Source organism: Pyxicephalus adspersus, chromosome 8 (assembly GCF_032062135.1).
Source record: "Pyxicephalus adspersus chromosome 8, UCB_Pads_2.0, whole genome shotgun sequence".
In the NCBI taxonomy this organism is placed as follows: domain Eukaryota; kingdom Metazoa; phylum Chordata; class Amphibia; order Anura; family Pyxicephalidae; genus Pyxicephalus; species Pyxicephalus adspersus.
In genome coordinates this window covers 23,575,395-23,592,965 of record NC_092865.1, presented here as the reverse complement: position 1 = coordinate 23,592,965, position 17,571 = coordinate 23,575,395, and the positions used below count along the sequence as shown (strand labels likewise).

At 38.6% G+C, this 17,571-nt stretch overlaps 1 protein-coding gene across 1 annotated transcript in view; it reads left to right on the top strand.

The window, feature by feature from the left end:
* The first annotated feature begins 145 nt into the window (after positions 1 to 145).
* The window catches only part of LOC140336204 (regulator of G-protein signaling protein-like), a 34,888-nt gene continuing 17,462 nt past the window's right edge, over positions 146 to 17,571 (top strand). The window contains exons 1-6 of the mRNA XM_072419209.1: positions 146 to 299; positions 1,076 to 1,214; positions 2,442 to 2,566; positions 3,320 to 3,426; positions 5,461 to 5,544; positions 5,642 to 5,714. Coding sequence (XP_072275310.1) covers positions 1,086 to 1,214; positions 2,442 to 2,566; positions 3,320 to 3,426; positions 5,461 to 5,544; positions 5,642 to 5,714 — 518 coding nt within the window. The 5' untranslated portion in view covers positions 146 to 299; positions 1,076 to 1,085. The remainder of the gene's footprint in view (positions 300 to 1,075; positions 1,215 to 2,441; positions 2,567 to 3,319; positions 3,427 to 5,460; positions 5,545 to 5,641; positions 5,715 to 17,571) is intronic.

Genomic DNA, 17,571 nt, shown 5'->3' with positions numbered 1-17,571 from the left:
GATCAAGAAGGTTTTATTGGACAGATATTTTCCTTAAACCAGAATCCTTAGTGGGAGAACACATGTGTACATGTGTACATGTGTATTTGTTTTGTTTTTGATAAATGGTAATATATTTATGTTTATTGCCTTATTGTAGATCATCCTGCATGCAAATATGAACAATCAAAAAGACCCTCTTTCTCCTTTAAGCCAAAAGATCCATCTATTTTACATCTAAGGCGTTGTTTTGCAATCAACCATGCAATTGTTGTAAATTATTTGGTGAATGATTTGTCCTTCTGCATTGAAGTCATCAGGTACGTGAAACAGTTACACTGTTTGAAATGGCTTTGCATTATATTAGTATATTATTTGTAGGTGAAAACAGTTGTAGTTTTAGGTTTATATTTATTTACAATATGCATAGTGATTCATGTAACAAAAGTGCTTGTTTTACCATTATGTGCAGTGAATTACTATACACTTGTTTTCATTTCAAATAAAGAGGAACACAGCTCGACCTAGTGGATCAACTAAAAATGACACCTACTTTTAAACAAATGCATCTGTTTATTTGACCATGTCTACTTAATACCTGTCATGTACATTTACCCATCTCCAGTTAAAGTGGAACAAAACTTAGGAAACAACATTGCAGCCAGGTTCATTGTTGCAAAAAGGACAGGTAAAGTGTTTCTTGCAAATAAATAAACTTACCTACCTGTTCGCAATCTCCTAGCACCCATGAAAGGGCAAGGACAGGTGAGTATAAATAAAAAATTGCTATCAGGCGGGTAAGGTTTTTTTTGTCTTTTGCAGAGGGGAAATTGCCTGTCCCTTCTACAATATTCAAATCTGCCTGCTCACACATTTTTACAGGTTATGTTTTGTTCTGCTTTACTCCTGCATTTAGTCATCTTAGTTCACATTGAACTATAAAACAACCACTTTCATATAATTAATCCCTCTTCAAATTGCTTATAAATATACCCTTTAGTATGACTGATTGGAAAAATTTCATGGATTGAAAAACACTTTTCAGGGAATGGCTCCAAATTAAACATTCACTCCAAAATCAACTTTCTCTTTTTAGATTCCTTCGCATGTGTGATGCGGTTGAAGCATTGGCTTTATATGGAATGTGCAGGTTAAACAGTGAAGCAATCTTGCGTGAAAAAGTTAACATCATTCTTAAACTCTTCCTGGCATGTGACACCCCACCAAAACTTCGGGTAAGGTTAAGAGAGACCATTTGGGGACATTTGTACAGTTCTGCAGTGGGGTAACAAATAAAGAAACTAATAAAGTCTACACTGGGAATTTGTCTCAGAGGTGGAGAAGAATAGAAATCGGTAAGGGTCAATTACACTAAGTAACAATTAAAATAACCTGCCTAAGATTTTATTGTGTGTTGCGGTGCATTGTGTTATTTTAGCCCAATTATTATAAATGGACCCCAATGCAGAAGAAATCACTCTTTATAATATACAGAAAATAAAATATATTAAGAGGTAGAACCTCACAAGTGACATTTCAGGAAAGAAGATTTTCCCTTTTACCAGCATGTTCTCACGTAGTACATCAATTAGAGGAAACCTAACACCTTGGTATTCACCCAGCTGGCTTTTGTCAAACGTGCCAACTAGTTGCCCATGCTGCACTGTGGATTTGACATAACCAATACCCTTCATTATGGGGTTTATATGAATTACACCTCTTCTGCTCTTTTGCCATACACGTAGTTGTGACTTGATGATTAGTCAGGGATGAGAAGAGGCAGAACTTCTTCTCACTCCCATAGATAAATAGAGCTGTGAGTCAGTAAAAGAAAAATAAGTATAAGCAATTGGTGAGTTCATAGGAAAATGAGCCTGATATTTTGTCCTGCATAGGTCAAGTTCAGCTTCACTTAAAGCTGCAATCCCCCCTTCACTTTCACTACGATTCATCGTTGTTCGTGGGTCTGCCAAGACTGATCCATGAACGACAACACAACACACAAGCCGGATTCTCATCTGATATTAGCCATGAAGATATTATTAGACAAGATTCATCTGATGAGTGTATGTGGCTTTACTCCTTATGAGATGATGCAGACACAAACTGGGGATCTTCCACTGGTTTGAGCAATGTTGGGTTTCTGTTGGGTGGCTGCACATTTATGGAAGAAGGGGCCACCTCCAGATAAGCCCCCTTTTGATGTATGCTTTGGAGTTATAGTTTATACAACCCCTGACAAAAAAAAAAAAATATATTAGTATCTACTAGTTTTCCGAATTTAGATTACTAGGAAAAAAAAATCATGACATAAAACCATTTATTTAGGGGGCCATATTTTGCACTGTTTCTTTCCTAGAGCAGTGTGTCTTTACAAGTATACAACTATTTTTTTTAATATCCTGGCTAGCTGGGTAGAGTGCATTAGATGTTTGTAATATCCTTTATGTTTGTTTTATTAGATAAACATATCCGACTCACAGTGTGATCTCATCCAGGATATGGCAATGCGTGGAGCTGCATATCGTTCCATGTTTCATTCGGCTCTTATCACTCTTTTCCCAACTGTTATTTTCTTCTGGAAGAGGTAATGGAGTTATTATGAGTTTTTATATTATACTGTACAATGAACAAAATAATATAACCCATATCCAACCAAATTTTATTTTAGTTTTTACATAAAGTGGGAAAAGGTCGAAACTGCCTTTTATAAAAGAAATCCCACCATGTTTTGCAAATTCACCCAAATCTATTATAGCGTACGTTTAAAGCAAATGTCTAGGCAAGATAACACATATCCACATGTCTTATTCCTTTAATAAACCCTACAACTACAGAAAAAGAACTGTAAGTACAGTGTAAGTTTATGTGGCGTGTTCTCTTCGGTCTTCTGGCTTTCCTCTGTATTCCTCCTCCTCTGCGATCCTTCCCAATCCCTGGGCTGCAGACTGTCAGTGAGCTTGTCACTGATAGATGCTGTATGCTCGCAGTGCTGCAGACCAGGTCTCTCCATTGCTCCTTGCTTAATGACAAATTTGCTTAAGGACCAGGTCGCGGGAATGGAACCTGGTCGTTAAGTGAGGAGCATTTAGGCTAGGCCTTCTGCAGTCCAGGAGAATTAGGAAGTCTTGTTGAGATAACACAAGTGCAGAGGTATGCAGAGGACATAGGACAGCTCTGAATTTCTGATGTAATCAACAGTTGTTTTTTTTTTTTTCACTAGCATTTTTAGAAGGAAGTCCACAACGGCAGCATATATGGTTTGGTTCCAATAAAATAATACCCTAACTTATCCACTGACCCTGTTCTGATATGATGTTTTCTCCTTTTTATTTTATAGATTCTGTACAGTAAAAGCAATGTGTGGTTTTCGCTGTAAACAGACACAAAAGTCAAATACCAGTCACAGCTTACCAAGGGAAGGTTACCACAGGATTCAATCTCATTGTGAGTTTAAGTTGCCCTATAGTTGTCATTTTATGGAAGAGAAACTGTATAGATAATGTACAATTAAAGGAGAATGCATGACATTTATAGTAAAACTCAGATTTAGTTGTTTACTTTTGCTTAGGAGGTTATGTCACAATATATATATATATATATATATATATATATGTATATATATATATGATATGTTAAAAATGATTTATTATTACTTACATATAGTGCCAACTTATTACACAGAGCTATATAAAGTCCATAGCCATCTCACTGCCCTATAGAAGATCTCACAATTTAATCTCCCAACTATAGTCATATTAACACAGTGGAAGGCCAGTTTTAGGGGTAAGCCAATTACTTAGGAGTAGGTTTTTGGAAAAGGGGAGAAAACTGAAGTACCTGGAAGAAACCTACAGTGAGAAAATCTTACGCAGGTAGTGTCTGCGTAGAGTCTAAATCTTGCAAAGTCAACAGCTAGAAAATTAACATGCAGCTGGCAGTTTTTATTTTCTAATTTTTCAATGGACGCACTGGACTAAATAAATTTATAATACATTTGCTTTTCTTCCAGCTTTTGTATGTTAGGATATTTTTTTTGAATGTTGACCTTATCATTATTAAAATAAGTAACTAAAGTTCCACTCTAAATATGTAGCATGAGGCAGGTCCCTTTTGTAGAAATGGACAGGTGATGTCCCTTCTGCAATATGTATTTTTACCTGACTGATCGCTGCCCATCTGTCAAAATTGTCTGAGCTGCACATGTCCAGGTCAGAGTTGGCTGGCAGGCATACCTGGCATTCCTCGATTAACCTGCCAGTGTTTGGACTGAATGTGCCTGGCCAGGAGTTACTTTATTCAGTCAATATTTTCCTTCTGAAAATGTTAACTGCCTGGTTGTTATACCTTATTACACTGGTACAGGTATGCAAACAAGGAGCACTAATTTTATTTTAACTTATCTTTCTCCATAGTTGTTTAATGTAATTGGCTCGGAACATAATAAATACACTGCTTTGACATATCCGACAAACAATTAGCATTTTCAGAAATAAGCCATCATTCAACCTGTAGCACAATCTGTGGCAAAAATCCTGCTGAGAAGACTCTACTAGCAAAAAAGAGAATACTTATAAAAGAACTTTACATGTAGTACAAATAACTTATTTTGTACTTTTATGTAAAATAAATAATAAGTAAAGGGAAGGAAATCCTTCTTTTGTTTTGGCACCCCCTAAAGCTACAGACAATGCTTTTATTATATATATATATATATATATATATATATATATATATACTATTATGTGTTCACATCCATTCTTTATCCTTGTGCAGCCTTCACAGGGGAATCACTAATCCTTTGCACTTGTCTTGTTAGTTGATGGTGGGGCTTAGCTTTCTATTTATGGAAACTTTGCTTTCTTTGGCCTTTTCAACAAGCCAGATGTAGAAGCAATATGTCAATTCCACTGTGGACCAGTTTACATCTGTTTGGGCAGTTCTTTTTTATTTGTGGCATGTTCCAACACATTGTTTGACATGTGTGAAGACAAATCTTCTTTATGTTTATATAAAAGAGAGAGATAAGTTAGGGGAAAATATTACAATGTATTAAAACCACATAGGACGCCCTAAAATACATTTTTTCATAAGATTTTAAATATTTGTACATAACCTTTCAAAGCACTTTATAGCAGATTTTTTTGTCAGTGCAGCACATTTATCTGGACAGCCTGCATATGTATTAGTTGACTGTCTTCGTTTTTACTCTCAGCAAAAGTAAAATGTGTTTTTTTTCTGCAGACAAATGCACAGATGTGAATGGCATACATACCCGCAATAGTAAGGTACAGACTATCCAGTAGAGGACGCTCTTGCTTTACATCAGCCTTTGATATTAGCGCAGTTTTCTGCAGTAAAAAAACACCTGTTTAATAAAAAGATCACGTTTTCCTCCAGCTCCATTTTTTCCACAAATATCAGCCAGAAGTGTATACATATATAAATTTATTTATCTGTAATTTTGACTTATCTTGACAGATGACTACCCTATTTTGAGGTTCACTCTGTCTAAAGGAATCCAGCTGTTGCTGCCAAATGTGCCTGAGAAGAGATATAAAGCAGGTACTGAGTCACACCATACACCGTGCACTGCATATAAACTATCGGCTAAACCATAACAACAGGATTAGCTTAAATATAGACTTTCTATTTTTGTCAGAATCCTCTGATCATCTGTCGCCATGGAAACAGCACACTCCACCAACCAGTCTCTCGCTGACTCCATATAGCATGTAAGTATCTGACTACAAGGCAAGGACGAGACACACAAGTGCCGCCGCAGGCTTATGCCAGTCACAAAAATAGAATTACTGAATGGACTCAGAGTTAGGAAAAGCAATGTTCTACTTTCAACTTTTTATCAACAAACATCTAAATACTATTAGTTATATTTTTTCATATGAAATGTCATTAGTAATAAAATATCACAAAGTCACATGACTTCGAAGGATGGCAAAATTAGCAAACAATGTGGCCAACAGGAGGAAGAAGGACCAAATTATTGAGATATTTAGCTAGACCTTGTTTAAAATACTTTGTCCAGTCCTGGAAAAGGAATTTACAAGATTGTTTAGGGACAGAACTGACTGAAACATGGTAAAAGGTCTGAGGCATAGGGTTCCAACATTGGTTGCCAAGGGTTCCTTGAGATGTGGCTCACTGTCCTCCTACCCGATTGGGGTCTAATGCCACTCAGAAAGGCCACTAGCATGACCCCTTTTTGCCTTATATAAGAACTGAATTTGGACTACCAAAGGAAGAGGGGTGTTATACACTGACTGTCAATGTAAAGCAGTGGTCCCCAACCTTTTAGAGCTCATGGACCACTGATCTCGTGGACTCCGGACTGCGCACGTGCAGGGAGCCGTGTGTCACTCAAAGGGGAAGAAATTTCCCCCCAGGGTGATGTCATGATGCCAGAACCCGCCCACTCTCCCATCCCAGGTCTGACCCTGTCCAGAGACACAACCCGCCCACAGCCCAGTGCCTGTGATCCGTACGGGGGGCATAGTCCCCAGTGGGGCTCCTTCTCCTGACCCCACTGCGGGGTGCACGGGCCAGAGCCACGGCCCACCTGTCAAATGGCCGGGGGTTGGGGACCCCTGATGCAAAGAATATATGTCTAATTAAATACATTTAGTAGGGGTTCCTGCCCCTGCACAGATCATATCAAATTATCAATACAAAAACATACATTAAAATAATAACCTCATGTTTTGGGGTTTTGAAGGTCAGAGCTGGAACACCTTTAGCGCTCTAAAATATTAACAGAACACGATACACCAGCTCTGAAAATAGTTTCAGTCATGTCATCTGTTGGTTTTGCTGTTTTCTAACATTATTTATGAGTTTAAATTCCCCTTATAGTGAATATTTAGCATTGGTTAGTAGAATGGACTCATGGAAACAGCTAATAATTCATTATCAGTTGTTAGACCCAGCCGTTCCTGAATTCAGTGGTTATGATATGGGAATAAGTATATGGACTAAGACAGTGACATCGCTCATCAGTCTCCAGCAGAATCACAGATAAATAATAATGTGAATGCACAGAGAGTAAGGTATAAATGACTGTATACACTAGCAGAATAATGGGTAGGAATGGTTGGTATTATAACAGTCTTGGTGCATTTATTGGACATAATCAAGTAGATTTCCCGATTGCTAATGCCTTAAACTATTTACAGAAGGGGGTGAGGGGAGCAGAGCAGCCATCAATGACAAATTTAGAATTTTGTTTCTGAAAGATTAGTTCATGCTGGAACAGTGGAGCAGTGAACTATAAAATTTCAGCGTGACTCCTTTTATAGATATTCAAGGTAAGGAGTCAATCTTAAAGTGAAGAAAGTGACAGATACCCTGGGATTGCACCCATGTCTCATAAATGCTAGAACTACACAGCATGAAGAATATAGATCAACTGCAACCCCCAGAAGGGGAACTGATTTTGAGTTTTGTCACTGTAACTGCTGTGGAACCTGGGGTCATGGAGCTGAGACAACATTTTTTTGTGGGCAATCTTGAAAATTACATGACATTTTTGTACTGCAATCAAATCTACATTGCATTGATTTGTCTGGAAGTCATATGCACTTAACCACTGAAGTATTAGAAATACTCCAAGATGGGCAGAGGTTGTTTGTCTTAATGCTTTGGTATGGCAGGCCAATGAGCCCTCAATGTCTAAAGCATGAATCAATAATAATGGACTAAAGCAATACAACTGGATATTGGAATACAATATTGTATATGTTGGATGATAGGTTGTTTTCTGTTTGACTGCTACATCATTTCTAAATTTAACAGGCTACTTAGTTCCTATTTTTTTTCCAAAGCTGATAAGGGGGGACTTTCGACACATTGGCAATGTAATGGATATAACAACTTGATTAAGGTTTATTGAATTTGCACTTCTTACTGGTTTCTCCCCAAATCTCTCTGATGTACATGAACTCCCTTAGCCAGAGCATTGTCCTTCATGATTCATGCCTAGTTTCATAAAAATGGGCGAAAATATCCTGAGATCTAGCTCCTTGTAGCCATTCATCTCATATATGTTTTTACATGTGTCTGCTTCCATATGTCAGAAGAAAAATCTATGCAATATCTATTCCAAGTAGACAAAAACTAATTGTATGCATTCTTAGAAAGAGTTAGAACTGACAATGTATGACAGTTTTTATTATCTCTGTCCTTAGCATCTTGTCCTGGTGACACCTATCTCCCCCCCAATATCTTGCATGGCATCATAGGGACAAGAAGTAATGGAAAGTTTTACCAGAAACAGAAAGAAACACAAACCTGACAGAAATGTTCACTCTATTTATAGAAAAAAGAGGAGTTGTGCTTTAAATAAACTTGTGGGAGTAAGCATGAATATGTTTTAATGTTCTACCTTACCAATTCCATTGAAAACTCAAAAAAGAAAGTGCTGAGCTATAAAGTCCCTAGTTCAAACCAATTTATTACCCTTTAGAATAATCCAACCAACAAAAGGGTCATCTTAAAGTGGAACTAAATGTGTTGCTAAATGGTGAGCTACTTGCAAAATCAGTAATTTGCACAGAATACTTGCAGATTTTGGCACATGATCACCTGTGTACAGCAACCCCGCAGCACTGGCAGGTCCAAGACCTGTCATTGCCGCATCCTTGAAAGGCAGAATCTTCACCCCTGGCTCCATGATGGACTTCCATAAACATGGCAATCCTTTTGGTCCATTGGATGGCCACTGATGTTGTAACTCCTGCCGTACAGTGTAGAGCTTAAAGAAAAAAGCCATCAGGAGCCAGGGTATTATTTTTTGATAAAATACACATTTCATGTCTCTTTTGCCAATTAGTACTAACTCCTGGTAACTTTTTGTTTTTTTGAGTTTAGGTCTGCTTTAACTTTGAGTAACAATATGTAGAATGGCTTTTAATTGTGTGATCTTAAAGGATGTCTAATGATTGTATCCTGAGAATAACACCGTAATCTATGTTTTTGCAGAATGTTAGAATAACATCCCTGAGGTCACCCTCCAGAGAGAGTTCGATGTTTGCACACAAAGTTTGGATTTGTGATCCAGCCAAGCTGAGGAGAACATCGTGTCTTTCAGCTGGGCAATGCCCACACTCTAAACGCTGTTATTTGTACCAGCTGTTTAATAATAAACGTAATATTTATGATTCAAACTCCCACATACCTTATCTTGTGAGAAGGCTTCATTTTTCCACATCAGGGATTACAAAGAGAGATAGAAGACAAAGCATTAATAAATAAGAGCGAACATTTATCTGAGGTTAAAATGCTACTAGAGGAAAACTACTATTATAGTATCTGATGGAATACCACTGCATGGTTTTGTGGAATAACACAACCTGGCATGAGCTGCAGAAGACCTTAATACAGTTTATGGAATCTTACTTTATCTGATGAATGTGGTGTGAAGTAGTATAAAGGAACTCTATAGTACATGTGCGTTTTGAGTATAAGGCTATTGAGAAGTAGTATTGACAAAGAACAGCCAAGGTGTCATTGGCTGAACACAAATCTAGAGAATACAAACACAAAAAAGATGAGCGAACGCACACTGTGCTGAGGAGAGGGGAAAGGATGAGCGAGCAGTACTTTGCTGTGTTCTACTCTATAGACCACACAGCCATTATTACTGATTTATCGTTCATGAATCTGCCACTGTGGGTTGATGAACAAAGTCAGGGGACCACCATACACATGTCAGAGTTTTGCTTTAGGTGAGTATGAACGTCATTATCTGGTGTGTGTGTGTACCTTTAGGCATCCCATCTGCCTACAGGCATTTACCTTAAGGGGTTCAATATTCAAGCTAATAGTTATATCACAAAGGGTTAGGTAAAGGGTTGTCTTAGGGTTAATTGTTGGGTTATCTGTTATGAATTAAGTGTTAGGTTAGGGTTCATTGGGAAGTTAATTTTAAAATATAATATTAGGATTAGGAGAAATGATAGCATTAAACATCATAAGGAGGGGTAGCTGTTAGGATTAGGTTATCCTATTGAGTAATTAAGAATTACCACGCTTTGGTTGTAGGCCTGTTTGGCCAAACTTGTCCAAACATTCTGAACAATAATAAAGTCAATAATGTAAAAAACAATCTAGCAATTTACCTGTCTTTGAAGAGTAAAAAGCCAAAATGGCTTGGAAATGTCTCAAAAAAAAGGAGGAAAATGTCGTAAGATGGGGAGGAGGAGGGGCATTTTTATGCAGCTTGGAGGTAAATATGGGAATGATGTAAATCATTTAATGTAAAGCTTAGTTGGGATTTGTTTTATTAGGGTAAAGTACGGGTGTTGTACTCAATAATGGAAAATTAAAAACAAACTCCAGACAAACTTTCCTATTAGTGGAATGACACACTATTAAGGACAGAGGATAGGTGGAATATTACAACAGAGAAGAGCTAAATTATTGAATGAACAGAGGAGATGGGATTATCAGAAGAATACTGGAGATACAAGTTGCAGATAATACAATATAGGAGAGTAAGGCTAGGTACACACGTGCAATGGTTCTCATCTGATAATTGGCTCCGGGCTGATATCGGAAGAGAACCTTGCGTGTGTACAGCCCTCGTCGTCCATAGGCCGAAAGACCATCCTGGCGGATCCACTGACGATGGACACCAATCGATCGTAGATGAAGGGGGAGAGGACGCAGCAGGGTGCCGTTATAGAGCAGAGCTATAGAGCAGAACAGTGCTGTATGTACAGCACTTGTTCTTGCATCGTGTAGTAGTTAGAAAGGATTGTGAAAGATCCTTTCCAACGACAATTATTGCACTTGTGTACATAGCCTTAATTTTAGTGGAATATTACTCTATAGAAGCCAATCTCTATCAAGTTTCTTCCAGAGGCTGCTAGGCTTCCCTAAGCTGTGGCTGATTGAAAGGAGTGTCACTAGACAAGTGGTTTTAAACCCTCAAGAATGTGGACAGTCAGTGTTCTGTAATGTTCCAAAGGGCTTGGTGCACATGTGAGTGGTTGAGGACATTTTTTAAGGGCCACCTCAGTGTGAATTGCAGTGTTTTTGCCATGACCACGTATTCATTGCATTGCTTCCCCTGGGCCATGGTGTAACATTACCTTAGTAACATGATTATTGGTTACTTCTGTGATCCCAACATTTATGTGGCACCAGCTTTAGTAGTCAGTATGTAGCAAGACTAGATTTTGCTTTCCTATAAATGTTTAGGCAATCACCTATCTTGGTTAAAAAGAAGCAGTAGCTCCCCTATATCACAGTAGTCCTGTACATGATTGTACATCATTGCATTTAGATACTCATATCTGCAGTAGAATCCCCCCATAACATATCCTAAATAAAATACAGCAGAACTTTTCTTCTCAGTATGCAGCAAGACACATTTTCCTTCCTCTAATCAGAGTTCAGTAAGTCTGCAGCTTCTATGCGGCATCTGATTATGATCTGCACGTGTCTAGGAAAGAGAAGCCACGTGTGAAATGCCATCCACACACACGTCATTGTTGCTTTGTACGTTTTAGGTGCTTTTTTAGGACTGGCAGAAGAAAATGCAAGCTCTTTATAAAAGTGAACCTTTCTGGGCAATTACCACATAATCTTACAGTTTTGGCCTCTGGGTTGTGTGTGTCAGAATCTTTGCAGAGCTTGATTCGCACAGAGTATGGCATCAGTGAGATTCTTAGGGAAAGCAGAGAGGTGCTGCAGTCTGTTGTCATAGCATCATTAAATATGAAGCACTGCAGAGGAGTAAAAGGACAGAGAAGAATCTAGAAAAATCTAGTTATAATAATGGAATATCGTTGTTTGCTACGGCTGATGATTTAGCAGTACCTAAATACCACTATTAATAATAAAGACGTAAATTCACTTGTTAAGGGAGTTTAATGAAGATCTAAGGACAGCTACTGTTAGAGCTGTGACCAAAATTTCTATGATACACGTGACTATCCTACAAGCTGCTGCAAGTGGGTTTGAAAAGACTCAGTCACATGGAAAAATAATGTGTCCTCCAATAGAAGAGCTCTTATTGTATACTCACCTTTCTGTCAGCCCATATCTTCCAATTAACTTTTATTCCAACTCTACAGAATATGTCAGACACTGACAAATGTCCCTTGCCCTGACTCCATCCTTTAATCTCTACATTACTGCTGGATTCTGTAGTGATGAGGATTATCCTAAAGTGTCCAATGCTGTAGAGTGTAATGAAAACTTTTGGATTTGGTTTAATATTACCTTTTTTTGCAAAAGGTTTTTCTGTCACATTTGGGCAACTATGGGCTCTATCAAGTGATCCTGATGACCTTATGGCATCCTGAAGGGCTCATGGAGTTGTTTAAAGGCCATAAATTACCTTTTTACTGTGTGTGCACCCTTTCATCTTTATGGCAACTATTTACTCAAGACATCAGAAGTCAAAAATAACCTTATATAAGGCATGCCACAATTTACTTTCTGAACATAGCAAATGACCCTAAACAAGGATGTTATCTAGAAGTCCCCCCTTTTTTTTACTGGTGACACCACATTCTTCATTGTTTTTAAACAATGCCCCATCCCACATATGATGGTCTAAACATAGCTACAGGCCCTAAGCATAGCTAAAGACTCCTAAGTTAGGATAGCAATTCTTGCACAGGTGACACCCCTTTCTTTATTGGTTTTAAATGACATTCCATCTCACGTATGACCATAACTACAGACCCTCAGTGTGGATATCAACTAGATTTCTATGCTTCCATCTAATCATTTTCAACACATTTGATTTTATCATAAAGACCCTTAATTTCCTATTCCTGTAAACCATGATAAAGGGAGAGTGCCAGAATAAATAGAGCTAATGAGCTTTACTGAATATGTATTTCTTATTGAACTTTAAAACCAAGAGGAACCAGAGCCTCACACCCAGGTGTCTTATATTTAAGAAATTAACTGATTACAAACACCCTCCTTCCTTATCCTAATTACACCGGGGATAGTTTGGTATTTCACAGAAGATAGCTGGAAAAGGGGTAGCATTGTTGGATAATTCATTTTACAGACAGAAATAACAAGGACACATGGGGCTCTGTTTATATAACGGAATCTAACATTCCCTTGTAATTACTGCTATTGAAACACATGAACCTGGAAGATTCCCACAAGAAAATCTTTGAGAGCGTCTGATTTGCTGTTTTATAAATAGTGCCCAATACATCTTATTCATTCTCCTGGCTTACTGCTGCATAGCAATTGTGCTTGACTTTTCCTCTCCAAGTCTGTCGACAGACTTTTCCAAGTCTGTCGGCCTATTCAGACTGAAACACCACAGACTGATTATGTCAGCAGTTATTAAGCAAGAATACGGATCTAAATTTTTGTAACACGTCATGTAGAAGGCAAATCTATATTTTTGTGCTTCAAATACAGTCACCAGTATGGACCAACAAAAATTTGAATTTCAGCTATTGAACCCTATCAACAACAGGCAAGTGAAAATAGCCTAGAACTCCAACTGCTTAGTGGAAATATTGAACATTTACACTGATTGTCCCAAACCCTGTGGGGGCAGTGTTATGATCCGGGGATGTTTCAGTTCTAGAGGTATAGGTTATGGCAATGTTATGTGCCAATTTACTGAATGACCAGGTTTTCCCCTCAATGGGTCTTTTTTTCCTTGAAGGTATGTACACTTTCTAGGATGACAATGCCATGATATATCAAACACACATTGGTAATAAGGGGTTTAGGAAGACACATATTGACACATGGAATGGCCACCACAGAGTACAGACCTTAATCCCAATAAGAACCCTTGGGATTTTGGATTTCTTGCCATTCTGACTCTCCCATCATCAAAACAAAATCTAGGTGAAAACTGTATGCAACTCCATACTGAAATGAATGTTATGACATTGCATAAGCTAATGAAGCGATACCATAACAAATCCGTGCCATAATCAAAGCTAAAGGCAGTCCAAAATAATTTTAGAGTGTGTCACTATTATTTTGCTGGACAATGTATACTGAAAAACACTTTACAATTCCTTAAAATACACCCTATTCTCTGGTCTAAAAAAACATGCCAGTGAAGACATTTCAAACTGGCCTTGTAATTCTATATGGCAGCAGAATACAAGTGTACATGAATTGCTGGAACACACAAGCAGTCATTTCATGCTGCACTAAGCAAAGATGAGTTGTATTCCAAGATCAGCAATTTGAGCAGCCAAGTATAAAGCTCTGAAACCTATTTAAGTCACACTAGATCAATGTTTTTCCAACTGGGTTCCATTAAACCCTAGGGTTCCTCCAGAGGTTGCTTGGGGTTCCTCGTGCAATGAGCAATTTGTACCTCTCTGGTCTTTACCAAAGCCAAAATCTTTTTGGTTATCTGATATTCTTCCCAATGGCCAGCTATGTAAGAGGCATTCTTCCTATTGACCACCATGCTAATGTACTGTGAGCTGGGGATATAATAATTACAGCATGGTTTTCTGGGGTTTCCCTATGTTATAAAGGCTGCACTAGATCCTCATACAAGCTGACTTCAGAGATAGAAAAGCAACTACTCAACCAGAAGTGACTTGTTTTCAAAAAAATAGTGCCATGATCCACTATAATTGCAGCTACATGCAAATCCATGCTGAAATTGAACCACTTTGTGCAGGTGGTTGTGTTGAATTTTGGTTGCTTCTAACTGCCCTTAAGTGCCCAGCTGCTTTCATGGACTTGAATGAATCTGCCTTTAACCGCAGTTCACAACAGTGGGAAAGGAGTTGAACATGGTTGTGGTTGCTGCTGGAGGACTGCGATGGCACAGAATTCATCTTTCTAAATCAACCTGAAAACATTGAACCCCAGTGAAATACATCGTCAACCAAAAGCATGCTCCACCACATGACACGGAGGTTGAGTGAAGTTGCAGTTGAACTGCAGCTGACACAACAACCCCAAGGTAAAAAACACAGTATTAAAGAGAGGCAGCTGGAAGTGGCAAACAGTGGTTGTTTTCAATAGAAAGCCTGGAAGGGACCTTATGGCAGGTTCACATCTGCCTCACTATTGCACAATTTCACGTGTCTCCCCACAGCTAGGACCTTGCCAGCCATTATGGGGCTACTTGTAAAGTCTTCCCAGACTGAAGCAGTTTCTGGCTTGAGGAAGCATTAAATGCACAGCAACCTCAATACCAGTGTGAATTAGCTCTTATTCTAATCCTATTTAATGTACAGCACCACGTAATATGTTGGCGCTTTAAAAAAAACTGTTTATTAATAATTACTAGGACCACTGACATCACAATCTAGATGGTGAAACCCAGCAATAGTCTTAGAGCTCAGTATGGCAGAGCATGTGACCTTTTATGCATTATGGTGCATGGAGTTATTAGCCAATTATTTGACCTAAGCACTGTCATATGAGCAAGGACTGACACTTGGGCCACCAACACAGCTAATTAACTATGTAAGTAAACTTTGTTTTTAATTGAGTAAGAAAAGAACAGCATAGTACACAATAGAATCCCACATGCTGGTTTTGGGGTGGGGCAAGCTGGGCAATTGCCCTGGGCTTCCTCCTTCTACAGGGCTCCAACTGAGAGTATATTTGCCCAGAGTGACATTTTGTCTGTAAAGATCAAGCTAATTTATCTTATATCTCATTTGCCCAACAGCCAGCAAACTGTTCTTCCATCTGGCGCTGTGGGTAGTGGGTGGGCCCCTACAGTACCAGACCATTGCAAGACCACAGGCTTCAAGAGAGAGGCTGTAGGCAAGGGAATAAGATAATTGAAACCCCTTTTACAACCCTGCTAGACCTAAATAGACATTTAACCCCAGCATCGATCCTGCATTTAAATGAGTAGTTGCCTGTTTAGATCTAGCTGGGAAGTCTTCCTTTGTTCCAGGAGTTACACTATATCAGTGTTTAGGTGGGTAAACTTTTGCTATATTCTGAAAGTATGCACAGCACTCTGCCAACAATGCAACATCCTCAGTCTCAGTCAACGCCACTGCGATTATTTGTCTCTGATGATGTGACTTACCCACAAAGTTTCAGCACCGGGCATAATTTCCAGCATCTGTAAAGCTATGTACACACAGCAAATTTTTCTCGACTGATAATCGGCTCAGGCGGATATCGGGCTTGAATCTGGCGTGTGTACAGCACTCGTTCATGCATCGTGCCTTTCTTATCGTTGGAAAGGATAGTGAAAGATCCTTTCCAACGACAAGAATTGCACGTGTGTATGCAGCTTAAGAGGCGGGATGTGCAATGCCCAGTGTGGATACCACTGACAGTCTACAATAAGGCCTGGCTTTCATTTGTACAGTGTGGCACCACTCACCACTGCCTGCATTACTACAAGGCATGGACATACATGGAACGCACACTGGTACCCCTCTGTGCTAATTATTCCTAATGGTACCCCAATGTGTCTTACCAACAGATCTGTGTTGCAGTGTACTACACTGCATAGTAACACAATACCATGGGTTGTGTTGTTTTGTATTAGAAAACATGGTTAACAATGTACAGCAACACATTCTATAGCTGTACAATGTACAGCAAGTACACTACTATAGACTTGCAGTAAACCCATTCTTATAAAACATTGCTGGTAGCAAGGAGAATCTTTTTTTTTTTTTTTTTACTTTTTGGAGGTCTTTTGTTTTCAGTTTAGCTCAGTTTAATTCTTTATTTATTTTTGTTCCCCCAACACGTTATGTAAAGCGTGCCAATGTGCAGTAAAGTGCATTTATTTTGTTTCTAGACTTGAGGACTGTCGTGTCATTAAGTGGAGAAGCTCAGCGTTGTATTAGACACAAGAATATCTGTGGATACACTTCTCCATATTTTTGCCCCTTGATGTCTTTTTTTGCTCCTCTAACTTTGTGCATATTACATAAATGAGACACAAATGCTGGGTGATATGTTTCATAGGCAGTAGATTGCAGATATCTATGATTAGCTCAGTCTTCCCACTTGTTTAAATTATGTGTTGTATAAAAAAGCAAATAATAATAATTTCCAGATACATAAAAGAACTGCAGGACCAGGGAAAGAAAAGTGCAAGCATTGAAAATATGGTGAAAATCAAGTAATATGTACATACACAGAACAAAGAACACATACACAGCAGGAGGTATGATGTACAGTATTCCCTGACTGCAGAAGTGATGATGTCTGGCTAAGCTTCATATGGATCCACAACCAAGAAAGGAAGGGGGGCACAGGCCCTATTCCTCTTAATGCATTCTGTTTAAAAAAAACAGGAATGTGCTGTTTCTGGCAGCACCGTGTTAATTCAGCTGTTGTATCCCAGTCACATAAAGGGAGCTTTTGTTTACTAGGGGATTTGTCTTGCACCTTCTACCCCAATTCTTGCAAAATTTCCTCTCACTGTGCTATGACATTGATTAATGCATAGATACAATCTCTTATTTGTTGCCTCTTCAAAATAGCTGCAGATACAAAAAAATACTTGTTGATCTAGCCAAAAAAAATCCAGCATGCGCCATACTTTCTGTAAACTCTGTCTGAGCTGAGCTGCAAATCCCAAGCACTGTTTTCAACCATGTCCAGTTCAGATATGTTGACTAC